The 23,642-nt window shown below is 44.2% G+C and overlaps 1 protein-coding gene across 1 annotated transcript in view; it reads right to left on the minus strand.

Annotated features, from left to right (window-relative positions):
• Positions 1-574: 574 nt before the first annotated feature.
• Positions 575-23,642, minus strand: part of LOC144752518 (uncharacterized) — a 463,484-nt gene continuing 440,416 nt past the window's right edge. The window contains exons 11-12 of the mRNA XM_078640420.1: positions 7,800-7,883; positions 575-1,217 (exon numbers count right to left, since the gene is read on the minus strand). Of these exons, the coding sequence (XP_078496546.1) occupies positions 841-1,217; positions 7,800-7,883 (461 nt within the window). The 3' untranslated portion in view covers positions 575-840. The remainder of the gene's footprint in view (positions 1,218-7,799; positions 7,884-23,642) is intronic.

A 23,642-nucleotide genomic window follows, 5' to 3' on the forward strand; every position in this document is an offset into this window, starting at 1 on the left:
TTGTCAGTATAAAAGATCCTCTTGAGAATGAAGTTCACACAAGGAATTTGAAGTCTCCTTCACAGGTCACTTTGGTTCGTGCGACCACTCTCCTGCTTCAAGATAGATCCCGGAGGCTGATTGGTTTAAAGTGTAACTACTGTATGGATTTTGTAAAATAAGTAAGTCGTTTCCTTTTCCCATGCCCTTATTGTGTTGTTTTAAGGAAGTATATCCCAAAACAAGTATTTATAAGTGAAGGTGTTCAAATTAGGGTAATGGCGTCAAATGTACTATTAAGTACGAATCACTGGGACCATAATTGTGCACTTGTTCATTATTTTAAACTTGCACTAAAGAAAAAAATGCAGAGTTACTTATCCTGTGGTCCATACTATATGTCTATTTATAAAGCATTCCATGAGTACTCAAGGAAACCAATCAGAGTTATAGATTTCCCATTGTACTCCAATGCATATGTTTTACGAGTATGATCTTCATGCATTTAAGTTAAGTTCTACTTAGCTTCAGTTTTTGACCTCTGGGATTTAAGTCCATTATCATGAATCTTGGTATACAAAAACACATACTTCACTGAAGGGAAAGAGGATTTTTAATTGACACCCACAAATGTGTAAAAAAAATGGATATGCATATTTATCTATGATTTTGTTTGTTTTTAATGGCAGAAACTGAAAACTCTATACTTCTGCTGTTAGTAGTATTTTAACAGCAGGTGTGAATAACATTCACATGGATAATTACTTAAAGTTTGAAGCAGAGTAAAATTAACATTTGTAAGTTTGACAAATGAGTAAATATTTTTTCTTAGCCGAAATAAATGACAGAAAAAAATAGAATTTAAAATTCACAAATAACCAGTCGTCTCTCCCCACATGACTTGTCATTCCATTTGCCACTGCTGAACACCTCCACACAGTCCTCAGTCCCTTTTTCATCATTTGGCTCTCTTGGACCCCAGTTGGAGTAGCCGATTGCCTCTCCGCTGGGGTATCTGAAACTCCCTTCAGTGCGGAGGTCATTTATTCCTAGAAAAGCTACTTTCTCTGTCTGGACTATTATTTCCTTGATAGCATCATTTTCTGCAGCATTCCTGGGTGAGGCGAGAGAGCCTCCTGCATTTGCACACATCACTTTTGCTGCCTCATAGTTGAGTTCACGAAGATTGGTCACAAATAACTTTTCTCCTACACTCCTTCCATTGTTTAACAGGATGGCTGAAAGAGAGAAGTGAGATAGGCATTAATCATTGCAAGAAAGAGAATGGGGGACATTTAAGGTTTGGTAGGTGGGATACCACACCTTTGGGGGGTAAAAGCAAGGCTGGTTCTAGGGCAGTGAGGCCGGTGCTATAGCACTGGGCATTGACTTCGGGTGGGGACGATGTGTTTGTAGGTATTTTATGGTTGTAAAAACACCTGCTGCTGTGTGATGGCCTCCAGCAAATTTCAGGCAACAATAAAAATGTCAAAATAACTCCTGTAATGCATGTTCTTTCTGCAGAGAGATTGGAGTTTGGCTAGTAGAAGTTTTGACTCATCATAAGGTAGCACAGAGGGTTACTATAACTGCTGCAAAGAATGTGTACTATCCAAATCACAAAGTGCATATAATGTAAATAGGTCAGTGTGTACTGCTTTTGTCAGAGAGATCCTTGTGTTACTTGCAGTGTCTAAGTTAAAATTCTAATTTAGGACAGTGAGCTATTAACTGTCACAAAAGAGCTGCATGCAAACAGCAAGGTATAGATTAGAGCAGTATGAGTTTTTCCCCAGTCTTTCATTATCCTAATGTTGCAAAAATGGTTCATTTGGTTATAACTCAATTCTTATTATTAAAGAGAACCCCCAGCCATGGTGTTACGTTTTAAATTTTGAGTTTGCGCTTCTCCAGGCCAAGCACTCAAACTATACTGCCTACCAGCATGGATAACATGTGACTCCCACATCCACTGGTCCTCTGTCCTATGTAACACTTCCTATACACTGATTTATACACATTTGATGTATTGTCTATGTGTAGTGTGTCTGTGTGATGTAAAGGACTCTGACACCCTACTCTGGTATGAGTGGAGCTATAAAACTAATTAAATGCATCTGAGAGAGAGTGGTGATGGACACTTGAGGGGCACTGTTAAAGGGTGGTAGTGAGGAAATCCATGGTGGAGGTGGTCATTGGGGGGCACCAACAAACATTGTTGCACCGGGCACCAGCAGTGCTAAAGCTGGCCCTGCATCAGAGGGGGGCACCTGTGCTGCTCCAGCTCCAGCCCACCCTTCAAATCCAGTCTTTCTACTGGTGTGGACCAAGCACTAGCTGCGAAATTGTTCAATTCCAGCTGGCTAACCATGTAATGGCAACATGACAGATTGGTCTCTATATTTTTTGTTTTTTAAAGACAAACCTACAAAGAGGTACAGCCATGAAATACGGAGTCATCATCAAATCACAATCCCATAAATAACACATGTGGTCAAATTATCAACGGCAATGGAACAGGAGTGTTTTAACAAGTGATGTCATAGTACTCCTGCACCGATAACTTTAATGGGAATAGAGTGCTTGATTCCAGTCCAGGGAAGACATGGCTTGCAGTTCGGGCTGGACTATTCTCTCAGTCCAGCCCCTACATCCTCCTTTCTTCCAACGTCATGGTCCTTTTTGCATGTCCCAACCCCTCTTGTTTGCTCAACATGGTCCATTGTGTTGACTCTAACTCACCTGCCAGCCGTAAGTGGTATGTTGCTCTGGCACTGTCCGTCCCACGGCTCTACATTGGCAATTTGCTGCCCCTGATCCCTCCCACATCCCCTCTGTTGTCAGTGTGCTTTCCCCTTTCCATTTGCTCCTGTCCTCCATGGTGCATTGTGCTTCCACTGCCACCCCATCTGCCCTCCATGATCAACATGCTGCTCCTGCCCCTTCCCAATGTCCTCCATATACAGGTCTGCCCACTCCCTCTTGCCCTCCATGCTCCAGAGTGCTGACACGGTCCCTCCTGCTTGCATTACATAGCCTGTTTGCTGCCCTTGTACCCATGCCCCCTGCCATCCATTGTCCTTGTGCCTGCCCCTGCCCCATTCTCCACATCTCAATGGTCTGTTGTACTACCACTGCCACTTCCTTCTGCCATTTGTGGACATCTTGTTGACCTGCCTCTGCCATTACCCTTTCCTCTTCCCCAGATCATCAAAAAAAGGCTTTCTCTACAATGCATTTCAAAGGATACCATGTCCAGAGTCCTATAAAGGCTGCCATAACATGTCCATTTTGTGGCTAGCCAGATGGCCCTTGTGGTCAGGATGAGCTCATCCTGTCCTCTTATATATTTGCTTTAATTTATTTTCAGGACACATGTGTGATATCCCATTTTACCTCCCATGATCCGCAATGGTTGAAAGGCTTCATACCAAATTTAACTTAAAGATTAACTTTTCACAGCAAGTGTGCTTTTTTTTGGTTGGCGAAAATCTGTTACGTTGTTTTTGAGATATTAACATTTTTAAAATAAACATACAGAGCTGGCGTACACTGTTGTATTTCCCTGCCATTTAAACTTGCTAATCAATCCAGTCAATCACATTTTAAGACAATGTGAGTGGCTGGATTAGGACTGAAATGTTGAAACTCGCAAGTCAACAATGGCTCTCGATTTTAACACTGTGCATAAAAAACCGACAAAGCTCGGCGGTAAACCCCAGATGTAGCCAACCACAGGGCATCCATGAGGCGGACCCACATACCTGCAAAATCAAAAGCTACTCTTAACGAAGCACCATTCACATGTTAAAATTGCTTTGAGACCTTCTTTTGGGTGCTAGATTCAACTGCCATTTTGCTCCTGACTCGCAAGTTATTTCGGACTCCGGAGCTGTAGGCATTGTAAATACCAAAAAAACAGAACAAGGCCAAACACACTAAAATAAGTGTCTGGCTTAGCTTGGATGTTAGGAGGTTGAGGTCCATTGTATACTGCATGGGTTGGGCAGCCACTGCAGGTGTGGTACAAGGCTTGTCTGCAAGTAACACATGCGGATGTATGACGGTACGATGCGGGCTATTACCACGCGTACCGCTACAACGCGTGTTTTACAACGCAAGTCGTTACCACGGCTTGCGCTGTAGGGTGCGGACTTAGGAATAGTTTAATTTACTATTCCAACACCAGTCCCCATGGATAGTAGGGAAGGAGTTGGAATAGTAAATTAACTATTCCTTGTCCTTGAGCGCCCTCCAGCGCAAGTCGTGGTTACGACTTGCGTTGTAAGATACGCGTCGTAATGGTAGCGCTATTAACATCCGCGTCGTAAAGGATGTTCCCCAACACATGCTGTTCCTGGCTGAAGGTTTTGCACACTGTGAGTTAGGGAACTGTCACAGATTAGGTTGTAGGGCCTGGCCACAAAAATACATTAGACACCTTCACCTCCTCCCACACCCAGACCGTAAAGGGAAGACCCTCTAAGGCTCCCAGCATGGTTCAAATGAAAACAGAAATAAAAAGGGATTCACTTTACACTGACCCCTAAAATGTAGGCCAAGTTCTTTGGTACTGAGACAGATACCAAAGTCCCCGGGTACCATTACAAAGGCCAGAGAACTGCAAATCCTGAAGAAGATTCATAGACTGGGCTAGCTTCGTGCCAAATACCACAAACCCAGGGCAAGCTTTACCAACCGATGTATCAGCATTGGGAGCTCATGGTCATGAATTTTTAACTGCCTCTGGAAGGAGAAGCTTATGTCAGTGAAGCTTGCCCTCAGTTCACAGGTCCTACGGTTGTGGTACCACATAAGGATCCAAAAATTAGATAAAACATTTTTTTTTAAATCATGGCCTGGCAAAGATCATTCTACCATGTGTAGTGGGGGTTGAGAATCGGTTGCAGGTTGCACGTAGACATGGCCAGATGCCAGGCCTTGCAGGGAACCCATGCTGTACATTAAAGTAAGTTACAAAGAAAACATGGCATTCACTGAAAAAGCCACAATTAAAAACTGAGTATAGCTCTGAATCATATCTGCAAAACTCCTTTCGCCAGTTAGGCTTAGCAACAGACACAATACACAAGAAAATTTGATCAACCACAATTAAAACTGTACATTGCCAATAACACAGAAACAAAAAAGAGCTATCAAGAGAACAATATGGTGTATGGCGCAAGTTAGGGCATGAGATGTGTGTGTGTTGCTAATCATACTTTTCAAATTCTAGTGGTTTTGCCATAACTCTGTTTTGGGCAGTGGTTCTTTCGATAACCATGAACATACGTATATACGCATGGGTTGCAAACTCAGCTGTAATTGGGAAATAAATCATGGGCACAGGGTCAAGACTGATTTGCATATGGCCATGTCTGAACTGGGGTGGCTTGGTGAGCAAAATAACGATGGATTAAACCCAGATCTGTGACTGGGGTGAATGTTTTGCCAATGTGCAACATTCTGTCCATCATCTTGTGTGTTTTGCAACACAGCAGACATCACCAGCAGGAGGGAGGCAGAGGTAGGGACTTGGACAAAAGAGAGTAAGTGGAGGGGACAACGGCGAGTCAAGGATAGTAAGCATGAGGGGCAGTGACAGCACATCAGACCATGCAGAAGGGAGGGAGCAGGGGCATGGTCTCAGACAACAGAGGACAGGGAGGCTGTTGGTAGGGGCAGCAGGCTAAGCACAAAGGGCAAGCAAGAGGGGAGTGGCAGCACAAAAGACCACTTAGGGGCGGAGTGTGGGAGGGAGAAGTATACAGATTTGGAAAATGAAGGGTAGGCAAAAGATGGGAAGCAAGCTGACTACAGAGGATAGAGCTGAATGGGCAGCACAAAAGACCATGGAGGGCATGAGGTGTAGGGGCATGTACAAAAAGAACAAAGGGATGGAGGAGGGGTGCAGGAGCAGAGGCAGCTGGCTAACCTAGTAGGGAATGCTGGCATGGGAGGGACAGTAGCTGTCTAAGAGGCCTAGAGGGCTGGAGGGATGGGGGAGGGGAACGCAAAAGGTGAAAAGAGAGCAGACAAAAGGGGCGGCCATGGTATTCAGGTGAGCATGGACAGGGTCTGTAAATTGGACCATGAAAGGTAGGGGGGAGGGGCAGGCACATGTAGAACATTGGGAAGGTGGTGGGGGTCACGGGCAGCTGTATGGTATTAAGATCTTAGCTTACTTTAGTAAACCCTAGAAATGTGCTAGATAAAATGGTTAACTTAATGTACAGATAGGTGTTGACATGAGTTAAAAACTCATGTTAGAAAACCAAAAAACAAACCAATGAACTTAGCCAGTTATCGTTTGGATAGGTAACTATAACTTGTGCCCCACCATGGACTGCCTATGAACTCACATGTTACATCAATCATGACAAGTTAAATGACATCTCAAAGGACAACATTGGTGATGTCACTGATGACATTTTCCAAGTTATTGCTCATCAAATTACTCTATAAAGCACTTGGGGCCATATGTATGAACACATTTTGCCATAGACACAGAATGGGTAAAACCCTTTGATACATCTGGCCCTTGATCATTTTAGAAAACTATTAAGTGGATAATGGCAAATGTGTTCCAAAGCCCTTCTAAGTGAAGCTGATTCAAGGTTGAGTTTGACTATTTAATTCTTCAACCCATAAAACAAGTGTACTTCAGCATTTAATGCTATTTTCCAAGTAGAAGTGTAACTTAACTAAAATAATTTGAAAACAGGACACTGACATGTCCAAACTGTGCTTTTTAGTGTGATATCTGTAACAGTAGTGGCCTGGGATCTATAAATAGCCCTGGACAATGAGTTCATACCAGTCCCATATTGTACAGAGTGAAAAAAGGGAGTCTGAATTTGTCCAGGAGTATTTTGTAGAGCAAAATATATACCTCTCCTTAAACTAATTGGCGATGATCCCTCAATCCGGCCCAACTAAACGTCGTCCTCTGGTCTTCAGTCTCTGTGGGCTTTCACTATAACCAATAAGGCCAATCCAATGCTAATCTAGAAAAATTCACCCTACGGCATGGAAATCTCTATTGGCATGCTGAAGTGTAACTGATTTACAATTTGAAAACAACATGTTGTATTACAGTTTGAAACAACAACTTCTCTGAAGATTTTGATGTGCAAAGTTTGCAGACAGTTTTAAATTCGCCAGGGTTTGTTTTGAAATTAAACTGTATAGATTTCCACAAAGCTTGTAATCCAGCAAGCGGTTTGAACATATGTAATTTCATACCTGGAAAAACCAAAGGGCACATTGATTATTGCGAATTCGGGGGCAGAGGTATGCACCAACTGATCACAAGAAGCATTTGAAAATTGTACACCTACTTTTTGCTTTCAGTATTTTATTTTGCAAACTAATAACTCGGTGCACCAGCTAAGGAATTGCAGGAAAATTGCCGAATGGCCTTCCTAATTAATATTCATTCAGCTGGTCACACTTTGCTGCCTTTCCCTTGGCGAATCAGTTACCAATCCAACTTCGGAGTCTGTAACATATCAGTGGTTCGATATTATAGTTATAAACCATTGATACATAACAAAACGACTCCGATTTTAACCCTATCAGTGCTGCCGTCGGCCGCTGAATGTTCGGAATACCTATTTCACTCCCCTTCAAAACAGTGATTCAGTATGAGTTGCAGAATCTATTTGTCGAGTTGGAAAAGGTATACTGAATAGTAAAATGTTTTTGGAACATATCAAGAAGTGATTTCGTGACCGTGCACCCAGTATTTTACTGAATACTGCTAGATCCAATAAAAACAAATATATGGAACTGTCTCCGATTTTTAGTACAATTTTCACCTTTCTTCAGCTTGGAGGAGGCATCCCGCAATAAATTCAGCTGTAGATTCATAGCACTCATTTGTCTCTTGAGTAGGTCAAGATCTGCGGATAAAAAGATATGATTAGATCACAGGGTTTTTGTAAATATGATGTTTATATGCAATTACATTTGTTTATTAGCAGTAAGACAGGGTCAATGTAGCCCTTTTAGGTTAAAAATGAAGATGTAGAAATTTCAGCTCATTCAGGTAGGGTAAGAAATATTTTGTGGAATTAAACTGGGGAATTCAAATATGACATTGCAATATCTATCTATCTAGCTATCTATCTATCTGTCTGTCTGTCTGTCTGTCTGTCTGTCTCTATCTCTCCATTAAAATTCAGCAGTTATAGTTACCTAAGCTAACTATAGCTTACACCCCCAAAATGCACTGCTTGTGACCTCACATAGTATGTCACCAATGACATGGCCAGGGACATACCTGATGACATCATTACTTCTCCCTGTCTGTGAGAGCAATCATTTAATCTGTTTCCTATGTCCTGTGGTAGGCACCCCAGGACATAGCAGGAGCTGGTCCTGGAGGAGGGGAGTGGAGGTCCCCAGGGCCATTATTGGCTCCAGGAGGGGGGCCACGTGGCCCCCCTCCTTTCACTTTCATAGGCCTGCACTGGGAAGGTGGTAGTCCTCTGGCTGGGAATGGCATAGGAGGGGGGGCCCCCTCCCTTTTTAAGAAAAAGAAAGCCCCCGGAAGGTGGTGGCCCCTGGGGCACGGGGGATTCACATGGCCCTCCAAGCCATATTTAATTTAGCCCCGGGGAGGTGGTGATCCCTGAGTGTCGGGAGGCCTGTGCGGCCCCGTTAAGCACTTTATTTTCAGCCCTGCGGAGGTGATGGTTCCTGGGACTCGGGGGTCTGCAAGGTTCCCCCAAGCATTTAATTTGTAGCCTCAGGGAGGTGGTGGTCCCCAGGGCATTTTTAGGCTCTTGGAGGGGGACCTTGTGTGCCTCCCTCCATTTTTTTTATAATCCCTGCATGCTCCCAACACCTGGCCCACCTGGGGGCCACAATGAAAACAAGCGTGGAGGCCTGTACTTGTTTATTTTTGGGGGGGGAATTCACAGCGATATTTGCAAATGTTTTGCAAAAAACTCTGTGGATAAAATTTATGACATGGAGGGGTTCCATGGGAACCCCAATGCCAAGGAATGTGGGTCAGGGTATTCCTACCCTGCCCCCTTTTCTATTTTTTTCCATTTTACTGTAGGACTCGGCTGAAGATGGCTGCCAAAACTTCCTGGTTGAAGTGTTGGCAGCCAATCAGAGCTCTGCATTTTCCTGCATGAGCTCATCGTTATTTGCAAATTAGCCATGGACAAAGATATCCTTCTTTGGATTTACTTACTCAACAACCAAAGAACGATTTAAACCAACTAACAAAAAGTACAATCTGTGTACTAAAAGCTAGCTTTCTGCCACATTTGATGTAATTCTGTCCCGCGAGTAGGCCTGCCGGCAGCCCTTCTGACCCCTGCCCGCCACGAACTTTCAAGACAATTCTTTTAACAACCTCTGCTGCCATTCCAGTAAGAAGAATCATCAACGATTCCTTAACTACTGCAATATTTCCAGAAGAACTCAAAAAGTCATACATACGCCCTTCACTGAAGAAAACAAACTTGGACCAGTTGAACCCCAACAACTACAGACCCATTACAAATGGACCTTTCCTGGGCAAACTGATAGAAAGAGCAGCGTTCGCCCAGATGTCACAATTCATTGAAGAGAATGACATATTTTCAGATTTCCAAACAGGATTCCGTCCTGGAAGAGGCACTGAATCTTCCCTCCTTCGCATCTGGGATGACCTAAAGAATACAGTTAACCGCAACGGGGTTGCTGCGCTACTCCTCTTGGACCTCTCAGCTGCCTTTGACACGGTTGACCATGACACTCTGAAACAAAGACTTTATGAAGCCGGCATAGAGGGAACTGCTCTAGACTGGATCGCGTCCTACCTTCGAAACAGAACTAATGTCATCCACACCCCACCTTTCTCGTCCAAACCGCACTCCACAAAAGCAGAGGTCCCTCAAGGTTCTATCATCTCGCCCATGCTTTTCAACATCTACATGAAGTCTTTACCAGTACTGATCGATAAATTTCACCTCACGTGCTACAAGTATGCAGATGATACGCAAATACTCCTTCAACTGGAATGCCCCAAAGACATTGGAAAATCACCAATTTTCAGCTGTCTCAGAGCCTTGGATCAGTGGATGACTTGGAGCCATCTCAAATTGAATGCTTCAAAAACTGAAATACTCACGTGTGGCGATTGGAAAAATTACAACCCGCTTGCCGCATGGCCTGATGAACTGGGATCACTGCCTAAAGTATCGAAGGAAGTAAGAAACCTCGGAATGACCATGGACTCCAAGCTGTCGATGAATGTCCAAGTAAATAAACCAGCAAGATCAAGCTTTGCTACTATAAAACGCTGCTACGAATTTTCCCTCATTTGGGATTTCCACACAAGGTCCAAGCTACCATCTCCCTTGTTCTATCCAAACTCGATTACGCCAATAGCCTCTACCACGGATCACCTTTAACGACCATTAAAACACTACAACGGATTCAGAACTCGGCTGCCAGACTACTCTTGCATATCAAACCACGAGACCACATCTCCCTTGCCTTGAAAGCCCTGCATTGGTTACCGGTTGCCAGAAGATCCACGTTCAAGCTGCTTTGTATTACCCACAAAGCAATACATGGAATAGGACCACTCTTCATCAGGAATAAAATCACCAAACACATTCAACAAAGGAACCTACACTCTAAAGGACCATCTCGCCTCAAAATCCCACCATACAAGAAAAAAACAATGGGTGGCACATCCTTCTCTGTTCAAGCAGCCAAACTATGGAACTCTTTACCCCACAACATAAGATCCACCGACAGCCACCTTATCTTTAGAAAACTACTCAAGATCTGGCTCTTCCCCACATAAGCACCATACAGAAATAGAAATTTACAGCATATCCCTCTGTATATAAGCATTTGTTTTCACTATAGATATGTACCTATCTTTGTGTATTACTTTATAAAACATGTAAAACAATTATGTTGTTAAGAGAAGAAAAAAAATATTAATAATAATAATCATCAATAAATAAAAATCATTTTTGGTCTACATGTACATACTTCCATTGTACATCTATGTACCTTCCATGTACTTGGATCTGTGTGTCTGTTACTTTTCTCCTGAAAAAGCATATCCAATGCACTACCCTATCTCTCATCCTGTGCCTCTATCAATATATTTAATCTAAATATACTTACTTCTTTTATGTATCTATATACTTTTAATGTACTTATGGATCTATATATTTATCACTTTCTTCTAATTTAGCATTTCCAATGCACTAGCCTATTTCTCAGCCTATCCTTCATTCAATATATCTTCTAGCCCAACCTTCTGACTCCTCTCAAACTTCTTTCTACTACTCCTTCTAATGCACTACCCTATCTCTCATCCTATAGATCAATCAATGTATCCTCTACATCCACTCTCTCATTTATCCCAAACCCCATACCACTACTATGATCACCAAAATAACCTTTTCTAGACTCTCTCCTGCTCTACCCCTCCTTGCATCATCTGACACCTCTTTTTACTAGACCGATCCCCTAAAACAAACATTTCTAAACTCTCCCCTCTGACTCCTTCCCTCCAAAACTCCTTTTTACTCACCCAAAAGCCTCTTCCTACTGCTAAGACCTAAAAAAAAAAAAAAAATAAAGAAAGAAATAATCCTTCACTCTTTTATCCCTCCACTATCCTTTTTCAATCAAAATTAACAGACTAACATGTTTCACTTCTCCAATTCCATATTCCATATTCAACTATACTAATATGCTGCCCAAATAACTGAATAACATATCTACTACTCAAATTACTTCATATTTATACTATTCTAATTTTCAACACTAATCCTTTATGGGTTCCGGAGTGGCGTGCTACTCGCCAGAAAAGCGCTTCAACGCCCATCAGGGGTAACAAGTGCTATATGAATGCAAATCTTTCTTCCCCTTTTATCCATCCGCTATCCTTCTCACTCCAAGTAACAGATTAATATCCACCACTGAAATTACCTCATATTTCACCATATTAATTCACCACTAATCCTCTATAGGCTCCCTGAATAGCATGCGTCAACAAGCGAGCGATAAATAAATACAAACCTTTGTCCTACTCTATCCTTCTGCTATCATTCCAAATCCAAATAACTGATTCACCTATCCACCACTTAAAATGTACTTGCATGTTTCACTATACTAATTCAACACTAATCCTCTGTGGGTCCCGGAGTAGCGTGCTACCCGCCGAAAAAGCACTTTGACGCCTCGTCAGGGGTAGTAAGCGCTATATAAATGCAATTACAATACAATACAATACAATCATGTCTAAAGCTCCTATGGGCATTAACATGGGAAACACAATCATTTCCCCACCTTTTTCTCGGCCCCCGCTTGATTGATCACACTGAAACTTACCATGCACTACAAGGATTACTGGCACAGTGTTTTGGGAAAATCCTGTGAAGATTCGTCAAACAAAGGCAAAGATATAGGCAAGTCAAAAAACACTTTTGGTATGGCAACATGGTCCAACTATAACTACCTATTGGCGACCGCCAGTAGGTGATATATATAATTTCAAGGCTCAAAGATGTGGAGTGAAGCATAACAAACCTCTGGATATCTGCATATACTTACCTTCAGACTTAGGATATTATTTTATATGACAATATTTTTAACTCAATATTTTGACAAACAACTAAGTCTGGAGTCCTTACAGACTCTAACGTTCTTCACTTTCACAACAGGTGAACGAGAAGGTCCAAAGTCTACTAACAAAATCTCTGCTGGCCAGATAACAGGAAATACTCAACCACCATGAATTTTGGTTTAAAGGTTCATCTTTCTTTTTTTTATTTTTTATTATTTACTCTTGCACACTTTACCAAGAAATTTGTATTGCATTTTAACTTCATGTGAGCTTCTGAAGGGACTTGTATAATGGATATGCACATAAGTTATCACAGGGGAAAACATGTTTGAGGCCAACTTCTTCACACTTCTAGTACGGTTATCTGGAAGGAAAGCTTCTCCACATTGGTCAAGTCATAATGATATTCTTTGTATAGTTTATTTTTATCTCCTAGAATATCCAAATGGTACACCCTAATCAATTGTATCATCCATTAATAGCTTAATATGTGGGAGAGAAGATTGAAACTTTAGTGTTCCAGGTGAAGAATGGTTGCTTAAGGGTAACAACCTTTGAGCTCTACTATTGGCGCAGCTCTTGTTCTCCTGGTTCAACTGGCAATTCCTTTAATACACACAGAGATACTCTAGCATTCTACAGATCAATACTGATTATTATATCTAACCCACCAACAGATCTACACTTATGAAGGTTCAGCAGAATCTTTGCTTACTGTTTGGCATTGAAATGTGGCCTACCTCTGATGTCTGAACATTTTTTCTTGACATGCCTATCTGGAACATTTCTGCACTTCCTTTTTTTTTTTATTGACAATTTTCCACTATATACACAAATTCAACCCTCCCACCCCCCACCCCCCAAGACCAATAATATACAAAAAGACATATTACATTCATAGATCTGTGGTTAATACATTAGCAGATGCATCACTTTGTAAACTCCTGCGCTACATTATACCTGCGTCAGGTATAATGTATGAAGGCTGGGCATTCCCACGTAAGTAAGCCTCGTAGAAGTGATACAGTGAAATCTACGCACTGAGAAGTGACGCATCACTGTTTTCTCACAGCGATGCGTCACTTCTCATAAATGAGGCCCATCGTTCTCCAGAGCACTGATGGTGAGCAAAGCATGGAGATCAGATAGGGGTTCTCGGACTCTGCTGTAATGTTGTTGAACCATGAAGTACTCAGAAAATGTGCACATCACTCCAAAATAATTATATAAAATAAATAATCTCAACTGCCTGTCTTCTCACTTTCTTCTTTGACTTGAGCAGTAGGGCTCTACGTTTGAGAAATGTCTTCCACTATAATGCCTGGATCATGAGTCTGTCATAGAATAACGGCCTACTTTTAAAGGACTAAAGCATTTGTTCCAGGAAATCTGCCATTACTGTCCCCATGGGAGAGGGATCCCCCACCAAATTTATAAATGACCGCCAAGCAGCCGGTCATTTATAATGCATTGACAAGAACCACCATTACAACAGTTCCTGCCAATATGTTTCGCAGTTTTGTGCAGGGCTGTGTCAAATAATAATAATGCTTCCCAAGTCATGGGAGATCCCATGGCGAGGGGAGCATTACTTTTTATTTTCAAAAAAGAAAATCCAGTTTCAGGATTTTCTTTTTGAAAATAAAGACCCTAAGGGCCTAATTTATAAGTTGGTGGTCTGTATACTCCATTGCAATGGTGACAGAGTATACATATCCCCAACATATTGGCCCGCCCACCCAATTTAGATGTAGGTGACTATAGGTTTGACTACAGTAGTGATTGCTTGATCACTGCCATAGACAAATCTGATGTCCCGATGGAGATGGGGCCATCGGAGAAATGGGTGCATGTGCTGGGGACAAACAGACAATTTTTTTACTGTCCATCACGGCCAGGAAAACCCTGGTGGTGAGGGAAAAGTAAAATGGTATTAATACTCACCCCTCGCTATGACAACTACCATGGCGAGGAGAACATTACTTTTTTTTATTTTCAAAAATAAATTCCCATTTTTGCATTTTCTTTTTAAAAATAAAGGGCCTAAAGGCCAGGTTTTTATGTTGGCGGTATGTATACATACCACAAACATAATGGTTTACCCCCTCCCGATTTAGACCTGGCCGGCCGATAGGTTTGGCTGCGGAGGTGAATACTCCATCACTGCCATAGTCAAACCTCTCCGATGATTCAATGGGGTAAGGGCTGTCAAGAAACAGCTATATGTCCACCCACCCAATTAGTATGGACAGACATAAAACATTTTTTTTTACTGTCGGTCACCACCAGGCAAACCCTGGTGGTGAGGGACAGTAAAACTGTAATGATGCTCCCCTTTCTATGGGAGGTGACTCTCATGGCGAGAGAAACATTATTTTTTTTATTTTCAAAATAAAACCACTTGTTGGATTCTCTTTTGACAATAAAAAAAGAAAACTGTTTGGTTCATGATGCAGCCCTGCAGCAAACAGCAAAGTGCATTGTCAGTAACTGCCTTGACAGCGGATCCTGTTAATTCATTATAAATTGCCACCTGCTTGGGGATCATCTATAATTATGGCGGGCGATCCCTCCTCAATGAGATGGAGTAATTTGCTCCATCCTCCTTGCGGAAAAACCTTGTTGTCAAATGTAAAGGCCTTGGGGCATATTTACATGTTCTGGCGCATCTCTGCAAATCAGCAGGGATGCGCCAAAACAGATGCGTCATGCAATTCCCTCCTTCCGCCACCACAGATGCGCCGCATTAACAATGCGGCGCACCATGGTGCAAAGAAGGGAAGATGCGTGACGCATCTTGTGGCGTATGGGTGGCGCATTGCTGGAGTTGCGTCGCAAGCGCGACGCAACTCCTGCAATGCACAGGGGCCACGCATACTCAACGTGGTGTGTCACTCCTTACGCCTGCTTCAAGCAGGCGTAAGGATTTAACGCAGCAACGTCGTAAAACTGACTCAGTGAAATCTTGTAGATTTCACTGCACCAGTTTTACGGAGCTTTCCTGCGAGGGAACGCCCACCCTGCGACAGAACGCCCACATGAAACCTGACGCAGGTTTCATGTGGCGCAGGGCTTTACAACGTGACGCATCTGCCTACATGCGTCACGTTGTAAATAAGTCGCAACGTGGCGCATTGAGGTGACCTCTCCTACCACGTAGGAAGCGGCCGCTCCCCTTGCACCCTGCCCGACTGCCACAGCGCTTTGCAGAGACTGTTACTGGTATCGTAGCGCTATACGCCTGCCTGCCATTGCTTTGCCTGCCACTGCTGACGCTTTGTATACCTGCACTTTGTGTGTTTAAAAAATTGCATTGTGTGTGTAATTCCGATTGGGTAAACGTGCATCTCGTCATTTTTTCATTTATTATCAGCTAGCGCTCAGCTTGCACTGTTGATTGGCTGTACTACTCACTTTTCAGGTCAGAGTTGCGCCGGTGCCACTGCCCTCAGCGTCTCTCCTCCCTGCGCCCCAACCTCGCCCAGGCTGAATTTCGATCCCCCCACCATTTTGTTTGTTGTGCCTAACCAGCACCTACAGCCCACCTCCCGCCTCCCAGCTGCCCCTCCCCCGCACGGACTCGGAAGGCTTGCCCTGCCTGCTGTTCCTCTGTGACCTCTCCTACCACGTAGGAAGCGGCCGCTCCCCTTGCACCCTGCCCGACTGCCACAGCGCTTTGCAGAGACTGTTACTGGTATCGTAGCGCTATACGCCTGCCTGCCATTGCTTTGCCTGCCACTGCTGACGCTTTGTATACCTGCACTTTGTGTGTTTAAAAAATTGCATTGTGTGTGTAATTCCGATTGGGTAAACGTGCATCTCGTCATTTTTTCATTTATTATCAGCTAGCGCTCAGCTTGCACTGTTGATTGGCTGTACTACTCACTTTTCAGGTCAGAGTTGCGCCGGTGCCACTGCCCTCAGCGTCTCTCCTCCCTGCGCCCCAACCTCGCCCAGGCTGAATTTCGATCCCCCCACCATTTTGTTTGTTGTGCCTAACCAGCACCTACAGCCCACCTCCCGCCTCCCAGCTGCCCCTCCCCCGCTCCGCCCCCTCCACTATCCATATATGACTGATGTCCCATCGCGCAGCATCCACGCGCTGCGGCCGCGCCGAAGGTGCACCAAAGGTAAGCCCGTCTACGCCCGTCCGCGCCTGGACCGCGCCCAGCGCCAGTCCCCCTGGTCCCCGCCTCACCCATCCTCCCCGCGTTACATACGACGCCTCCTCCCTCCTTGCACTCAACCCCGGCCGACTCACTAACTGCGCCCAAGCAGCACCAGGACACACCCATGGACCCTTCACCTGCAACTCTTGCAAATTCACCTGCGTCAAGTCCCAAACCAAATCCACAAACACCAAACAGAGAGCCAACACCAACCACCTCAAATGCATCCTTCTCAACACCCGCTCGGTTCACAAACACGCCATCGACCTTTGGAATCTACTCGACACCATTTCTCCGGACATCGCCTTCCTAACAGAAACCTGGATGAATGCCTCTTCAGCTCCAGACATCACCATAGCCATCCCGGACGGCTACAAGATCATCCGTAAGGACCGCCCCATCCAAACAGGAGGAGGCATCGCCATCGTCCACAAGAACACCATCCGCGTCTCAACCAGCTCAGATGACAACCTCGCTATCGCCGAACACCTTCACTTCCAGATCCACACCGACCCCAAGACAACACTTAGGGGCACCCTCCTTTACAGGCCACCAGGACCCCGTACAAAATTCAGCGAAGACATCACTGACTTTATCACCCCACACGCCCTCCCTTCGGAAGAATACATTCTACTTGGAGACCTCAATTTCCATCTGGAAAAAAGCAACGACAGTAACACCACCACCCTTCTGGACAACCTCACCAATATCGGACTCAAACAACTTGTTAACACCCCCACACACTATGCAGGACACACACTCGACCCTATCTTCACCTCCAGCAAGCATATCTCCTTCACTCATACCACACCCCTCCACTGGACGGACCACAGCTGCATCCACTTTACTTACAATAAGACCTCGATCCACAACCACCCTCAACCAACGCTGCGAAGAAATTGGAACAAAATCACCATCGACCAGATCTCAACATCGCTTCTTCAAAAAACCCCTACCTATTCAACGAGCCCCAACAAAGCCGCCATCAACCTCACACAATGGTTAACACAAACCGCCGACAAATTAGCACCCGTTAAAAAACATCAAATCAAGCAAGGAAGCAAGAACACCCCCTGGTTCAACGATGAACTTAAGATATCCAAGAAGCTCTGTCGCTCCCTTGAGAAAACTTGGAAAGCAGACCCAAACACTATCACCCAAGCCGCCTTCAAAAACGCCACCCGCAAACACCACCAACTAATCCGGACAGCCAAGAAATCAGCACTCAAAGACAGACTAGACAACAATGCCCACAACAGCAAGGAACTTTTCAACATCATCAAAGAATTCACCAACCCCACCGCCAGCTCTAACGACATCACCCCCTCTCAAGTACTCTGCAACTCCCTTGCCTCATTTTTTCATGACAAAATCGCCGACATCCATAACAGCTTCGACAACCAACCTGTAAACCAGTCCACCCCACTCACCTCTAAACCGTTACCTCCACTGAATATCCTTTTCGAATGGAACCCAATGACCACAGAAGAGACCATTCGCCTGATGAACTCCATCCACTCAGGGTCCCCTACAGACCCATGTCCCCATCACATCTTCAACAAAGCAGACACCATTATCGCACCCCATCTCCGAGATGTCATCAACTGCTCCCTTAACTCCGCCACATTCCCAGAAAGCTGGAAACATGCCGAACTCAGCGCCCTTCTGAAGAAACCCACAGCTGACCCCACCAAACTCAAAAACTACCGTCCCATCTCGCTCCTCCCATTCCCTGCCAAAGTCATTGAGAAAGCTGTCAACAACCAGCTCGCCGCCTTCCTCCCAACGAACAAATCACTCGACTCCTCACAGTCTGGCTTCCGAGCCAAACACAGCACCGAGACCGCCCTCATCGCAGCAACAGACGACATTCGAACACTACTGGACAACGGAGACACAGTCGCCCTTATCCTCCTTGACCTCTCCGCAGCCTTCCACACAGTCTGCCATAGCACCCTGACACAACGCCTCAGAAACATCGGAATTCAAGGAAAAGCATTGGACTGGATCATTTCGTTCCTCGCGGGAAGAACTCAGAGAGTCCGCCTCCCCCCTTTTAAGTCAGAGGCCACCGAAGTCATCTGCGGCGTCCCGCAAAGATCATCTCTCAGCCCCACCCTCTTCAACGTCTACATGAGCCCCCTCGCAACGATTGCTCGTCAACACAACCTCAATATCATCTCCTACGCTGATGACACTCAGCTGATCCTCTCACTCACCAAAGACCCAACAACCGCCAAAACCAACCTACACGAAGGGATGAAAGAAGTAGCCGAGTGGATGAAGCACAGCCGTCTGAAACTGAACTCGGACAAAACGGAAGTCCTCATCTTAGGCTCTTCCCCTTCCACCTGGGACGACTCTTGGTGGCCAACGGCCCTAGGAAAAGCCCCCATACCGACGGACCATGCACGGAACCTGGGCATCATCCTGGACTCCTCACTCTCGATGACTAGACAAGCCAACGCCGTCTCATCTTCATGCTTCAACATCCTACGCATGCTCAAAAAAACATTTCACTGGATCCCCACTGAAACAAGAAAAACGGTCACCCACGCACTGGTTACAAGCCGTCTGGACTACGGAAACACCCTTTACGCCGGTACCACCGCAAAACTACAGAAAAAACTCCAACGCATCCAAAATGCTTCAGCCAGGCTCATACTAGACATCCCCCGCACAGACCACATCTCCGCTCACCTGAAAGACCTTCACTGGCTCCCCGTCAATAAGAGAATAACGTTCCGTCTCCTCACCCACGCACACAAAGCCCTATACAAACTTGGACCTGATTGTCTCAACACGCGTCTTTCCTTTTACACCCCCACCCGCGAGCTGCGTTCGTCCAACCAAGCCCTCGCCGCTGTTCCGCACATCCACAAAGCCACCATGGGAGGAAGATCCTTCTCCTACTTAGCAGCCAAGACCTGGAACTCCCTTCCCATCCACCTCCTCCTTACTCAGGATCACCTATCCTTCAGAAAACAACTTAAAACATGGATATTCGATAAGTAAACCTCCCCCCCCTTCCTCAAGCGCCTTGAGACCCCATGGGTATGTAGTGCGCTATATAAATTCTGACTTGACTTGACTTGACTTGTTTATGCCGCCGCTGCGTCACAAAAGTGACGCAACAGCGGCGTAAAAGTGTCACAAGGGGCTTGTAAATCTGCCCCTTTGTGTCCAATGACCACTCAGAAGAAATACTGTATTGTCTGTGTTTTATTTTCAGCAGCCAAATATAATGATAGACATAGGTGCATATAAGAAAAAGAAAATTCCAGACTTGAGGTCAGCAACATCTTTTTTTCTCATAGGTCCTTCGGGCCTCCTGTCCGCCGGTACCCTCGACAAGAGGAGAGACTCAGGTTAGAAACTACCCTAGTAGTGTAAGTATTATGTTGGGTTAATGAAGTGATCTTTTTAATAAATAAAACTCTCTTTAGAAAAGATGCTTGTTGCTAAGAAAAAGGATAGGGAGGGAAGAAGAGTGTGAAAGTTGGAACTACTTTTCATTGTTTGGGTTAAAAAAAATACAGACCCTCCAGGAAAAATAATAACTTTCTCCAAAAGAGATAACAATAAAAGAGATAAATGGGAAGAAAAAAAAGGAAAGAACTTTCAGAGTCTAGTATCCAACTAGACATTTTCCAGAGCTGTTTTCAGTCTTCTTAACCCCAACCCTCCCTATCTCCTGCTGCTGAGTTTCCTTTGGTTCCAATTAAGGAACCACGCAGGCACCTGATGAAGCAATGATCCCTCCTGGGAAGCGGCGTGGTTCGAGAGACTCTTGACAGACTGGAGACTCTGCTCCCCCTTCTTTTCTGCCAGCAGTTGAAAACTCTTGACAGACAGAAGACTCAGCTTCCCCTTCTTTTCTGCCAGCAGTTTCTTCGGGCAGTGCTGATGCAGGAAGCACTCTCCCCGTGTCCCTGGATCCCTTGGAGCTGACTTGCCGGTCGTTTCTTCCTCCGCTCCTCCCGCAGCTGTTCCGCCGTCTTCTCCGTCACTCTCCTCTCGGGTTTCCTGGACCCCACGCTGCTGCGCTCTCTCCTTCTTCTTTACCAGGGCACATGGTTCTTGGCTCCTCCCTTCAGCCTGACTTCTGGGGTGGGCAAAAAGGAAGGAGCGGGCATCCGTCCCTCAACCATCGGATTCACCAGGTTCATGACACATCCCCATCCCTGGATTTTCCTGATCTGGAAAAAGTGGAAAACGTCATAGGAAGTCTGGCCCAGTCAGGTCCTTGCCTCATTATGATACACCTCAAATTAAAAAAGGTTGAAGCGAAAGAAACCATCTAAGGACCCTGGGAAGATAATAATGAAGTTTTTCAATTACCCATTTGATGGCCTGGAATTGTTTTCTACTGTAGAATAAGCAGTCTCATGGGGAAATAGCTTCCTACTAACATACAGAATAGATTTCTCAATACTTTTGTCATCTTTTTGTGGGAGAACGGCTCCTATGCCCACGTCAGAAGCATCAGTTTGTAGGATAAAAGTCTTCTAGAGTTGGGGATGGTGAGAATTGGGCAGAGGTAATAATTTCTTTTAGGATTTGAAAGGCTTTTATTGCTTTTTCTGATGGACTTTGGAAACTGGCAGTAGGAGTTCCTTTATTTAAAAGATCAGTCAAGGGTGCAGCTACAATAGTGTATCCAGGAATGAACATGCGATAATACCCTACCAAATCTAAAAAAGACCTTACAGCTTTTTTGTAGGTTTGAAAGGGGACCTCAGTGATTGCTTTGATCTTCTGAGTTCAGGGTTCAATCAGTCCATTACCTAACAAATACACCCAAAAAAAAGCCCATTGTTGATTTTTTTGCATTTCTGTATGTTGTCATTCAAGATTATGTTTAGATGTTTCAAATGCACATCCCAAGTACGACTGAATACAATGATATCATCTAGATAGGCAGAGGAGTATTCATGATGACTTTTGAGAACTACATTCATTAGTCTCTGAAAAGTGGCAGCCCGAAAGGGAGCACTGTGAAATGAATCAGTCCAATAAGAGTGGAAAAAGCCATTTTCTCTTTATCTTCTGCTTTTAGTAGAACCTGCCATTAACCCTTTGTGAGATCTATTGTGGCGATATACCTAGTGTCTCTTATTCTCTCAATCAATTCATCAACCCTAGGAAGAGAGTAGGCGTCTAATTTAGACATTTTGTTAATTGCTCGGAAGTCTATGCAAAATCTTATACTCCCATTGTGTTTTGGGACCAAAACTATGGGAGAGGATCAATTACTTTGTGAAGGCTCCATGACATTCTTCTTCAGCATGTGCTCTATTTCTGTAAGCACGGCCTGCCTTCTAGCCACTGGGATCCAATATGTTTTTTGTTTTATCACTCTCCCTTTCGGAGTGGGAATAGAGTGTTGGGCTAGGTGTGTTTTCCCTGAGATGTTGGAAAATATAGAAGCGAAGGGTTGTAGCGTTTTCCTCAACTCTTTCTTTTGCTCGTCAGACAGTTTGTCACTTATTTGTAGCTGTTCTCAAGTGGTCGGAGTGTTGTTGCCTACATGTGTTATGTGCAGAGCTTTGGGTAAGGGTCCTTGCCATTTTTTTTGAAGATTTACATGAAATATTTGCTCCCCTTGAACCCCCCATTCTCAACTTGTACGAGAGGTTTCCAATCCTTTCTATGATTTTAAAGGGACCTCTCCATTCGCATCTCATCTTATGAGGAGAGCTTGCTAGTAGGACCAAAACCCAATCGCCTGGTTGATATACTCTTAGTTTTGTTCCTTTGTCATATATCCACTTTTGTTTACATTAACTTTTCTCCAAATTCTTACTCGCCAACACTCTGAGTTTTCTGATACATGTTCTTAACTGCTGGGTGTACTCTAAAAGGTTATCTGCTTCCGGTTTCATGTCTTTCTTCCATGCATCTTGAGTTATCTCTTGAAGTGTTCAGGATTTTCGTCCATAGAGTAACTCAAATGAAGAACACCCCAAACTGCTTTGCACCTGACTTCTTAGTAAGAAGAGGGCCAGGGGAAGTATTTGGACCCAGTTTCTTCCCTCTCCAGATAGCATTTTTTTAAGAAGGAGTTTGAGAGAACTGTTATATCTCTCAACTAACCCATCCATCTGAGGATGATATACTGAGGTCTTAAGGTGTTTAATATTTAACTGTTTACATATCTGAGCCATAAGTCAGGATACGAAGGGGGTACCCTGATTTGTAATGATTTCTTTTGAGAACCCAACTCTAGAGAAACGTTCTATAAGATTCCATGCAAGGGTCTTAGTGTCAGGACTACAGAGAGAAAAGGCCTCCGGATATCGTGTGGCGTAATTGACTATAACAAGGGCATACTGGAATCCTTTTGTGGATCTTGGTAAAGGGCCTAGCAAGTCCATCCTTATCCTTTCAAATGGGATGCCTATTATAAGTAAAGGCTGGAGGGGTGCTTTAGGGGGTAGGTAAGGATTCTTCTTCTGGCACACCTCACATTCTTGGCAATATTTTTTTATATGGGCGAAGATTCCAGGCCAGTAAAAATTTGCAAGGATTTCTTTGGTTTTTTTCTCGGGTCCAGAATGTCCGGCTAATAAATGCGAATGGGCATAAAATATAATTTGATCATGAAAGTCTTTTGGCACCAGTAGTTAGGGGTGTTCTGTGGGTCCTGGTATTCTATATAGGAGTACATTTTTTTATCTGCAAATGGAGAAAAGTTTGTGTGTTGTTTTGTCAGGCTTTCTCTCAAATGGGTGGTAGGAGCACATCATTCATCTGAGTGAAACGAAAATTATGGTCTTTCATCCACTGTTCTGGGGCTAACAAGGTGTTTTTTGGCATTGGATCTTGGGCTTCCTTTACCCGGTTAAGCATTTCATAAAACATAGTGTGGGTTGTGTGTGGGAAGACATCTTCTG

The sequence above is a fragment of the Lissotriton helveticus genome, chromosome 5_1 (genome assembly GCF_964261635.1).
Source record: "Lissotriton helveticus chromosome 5_1, aLisHel1.1, whole genome shotgun sequence".
Lineage (NCBI taxonomy): Eukaryota > Metazoa > Chordata > Amphibia > Caudata > Salamandridae > Lissotriton > Lissotriton helveticus.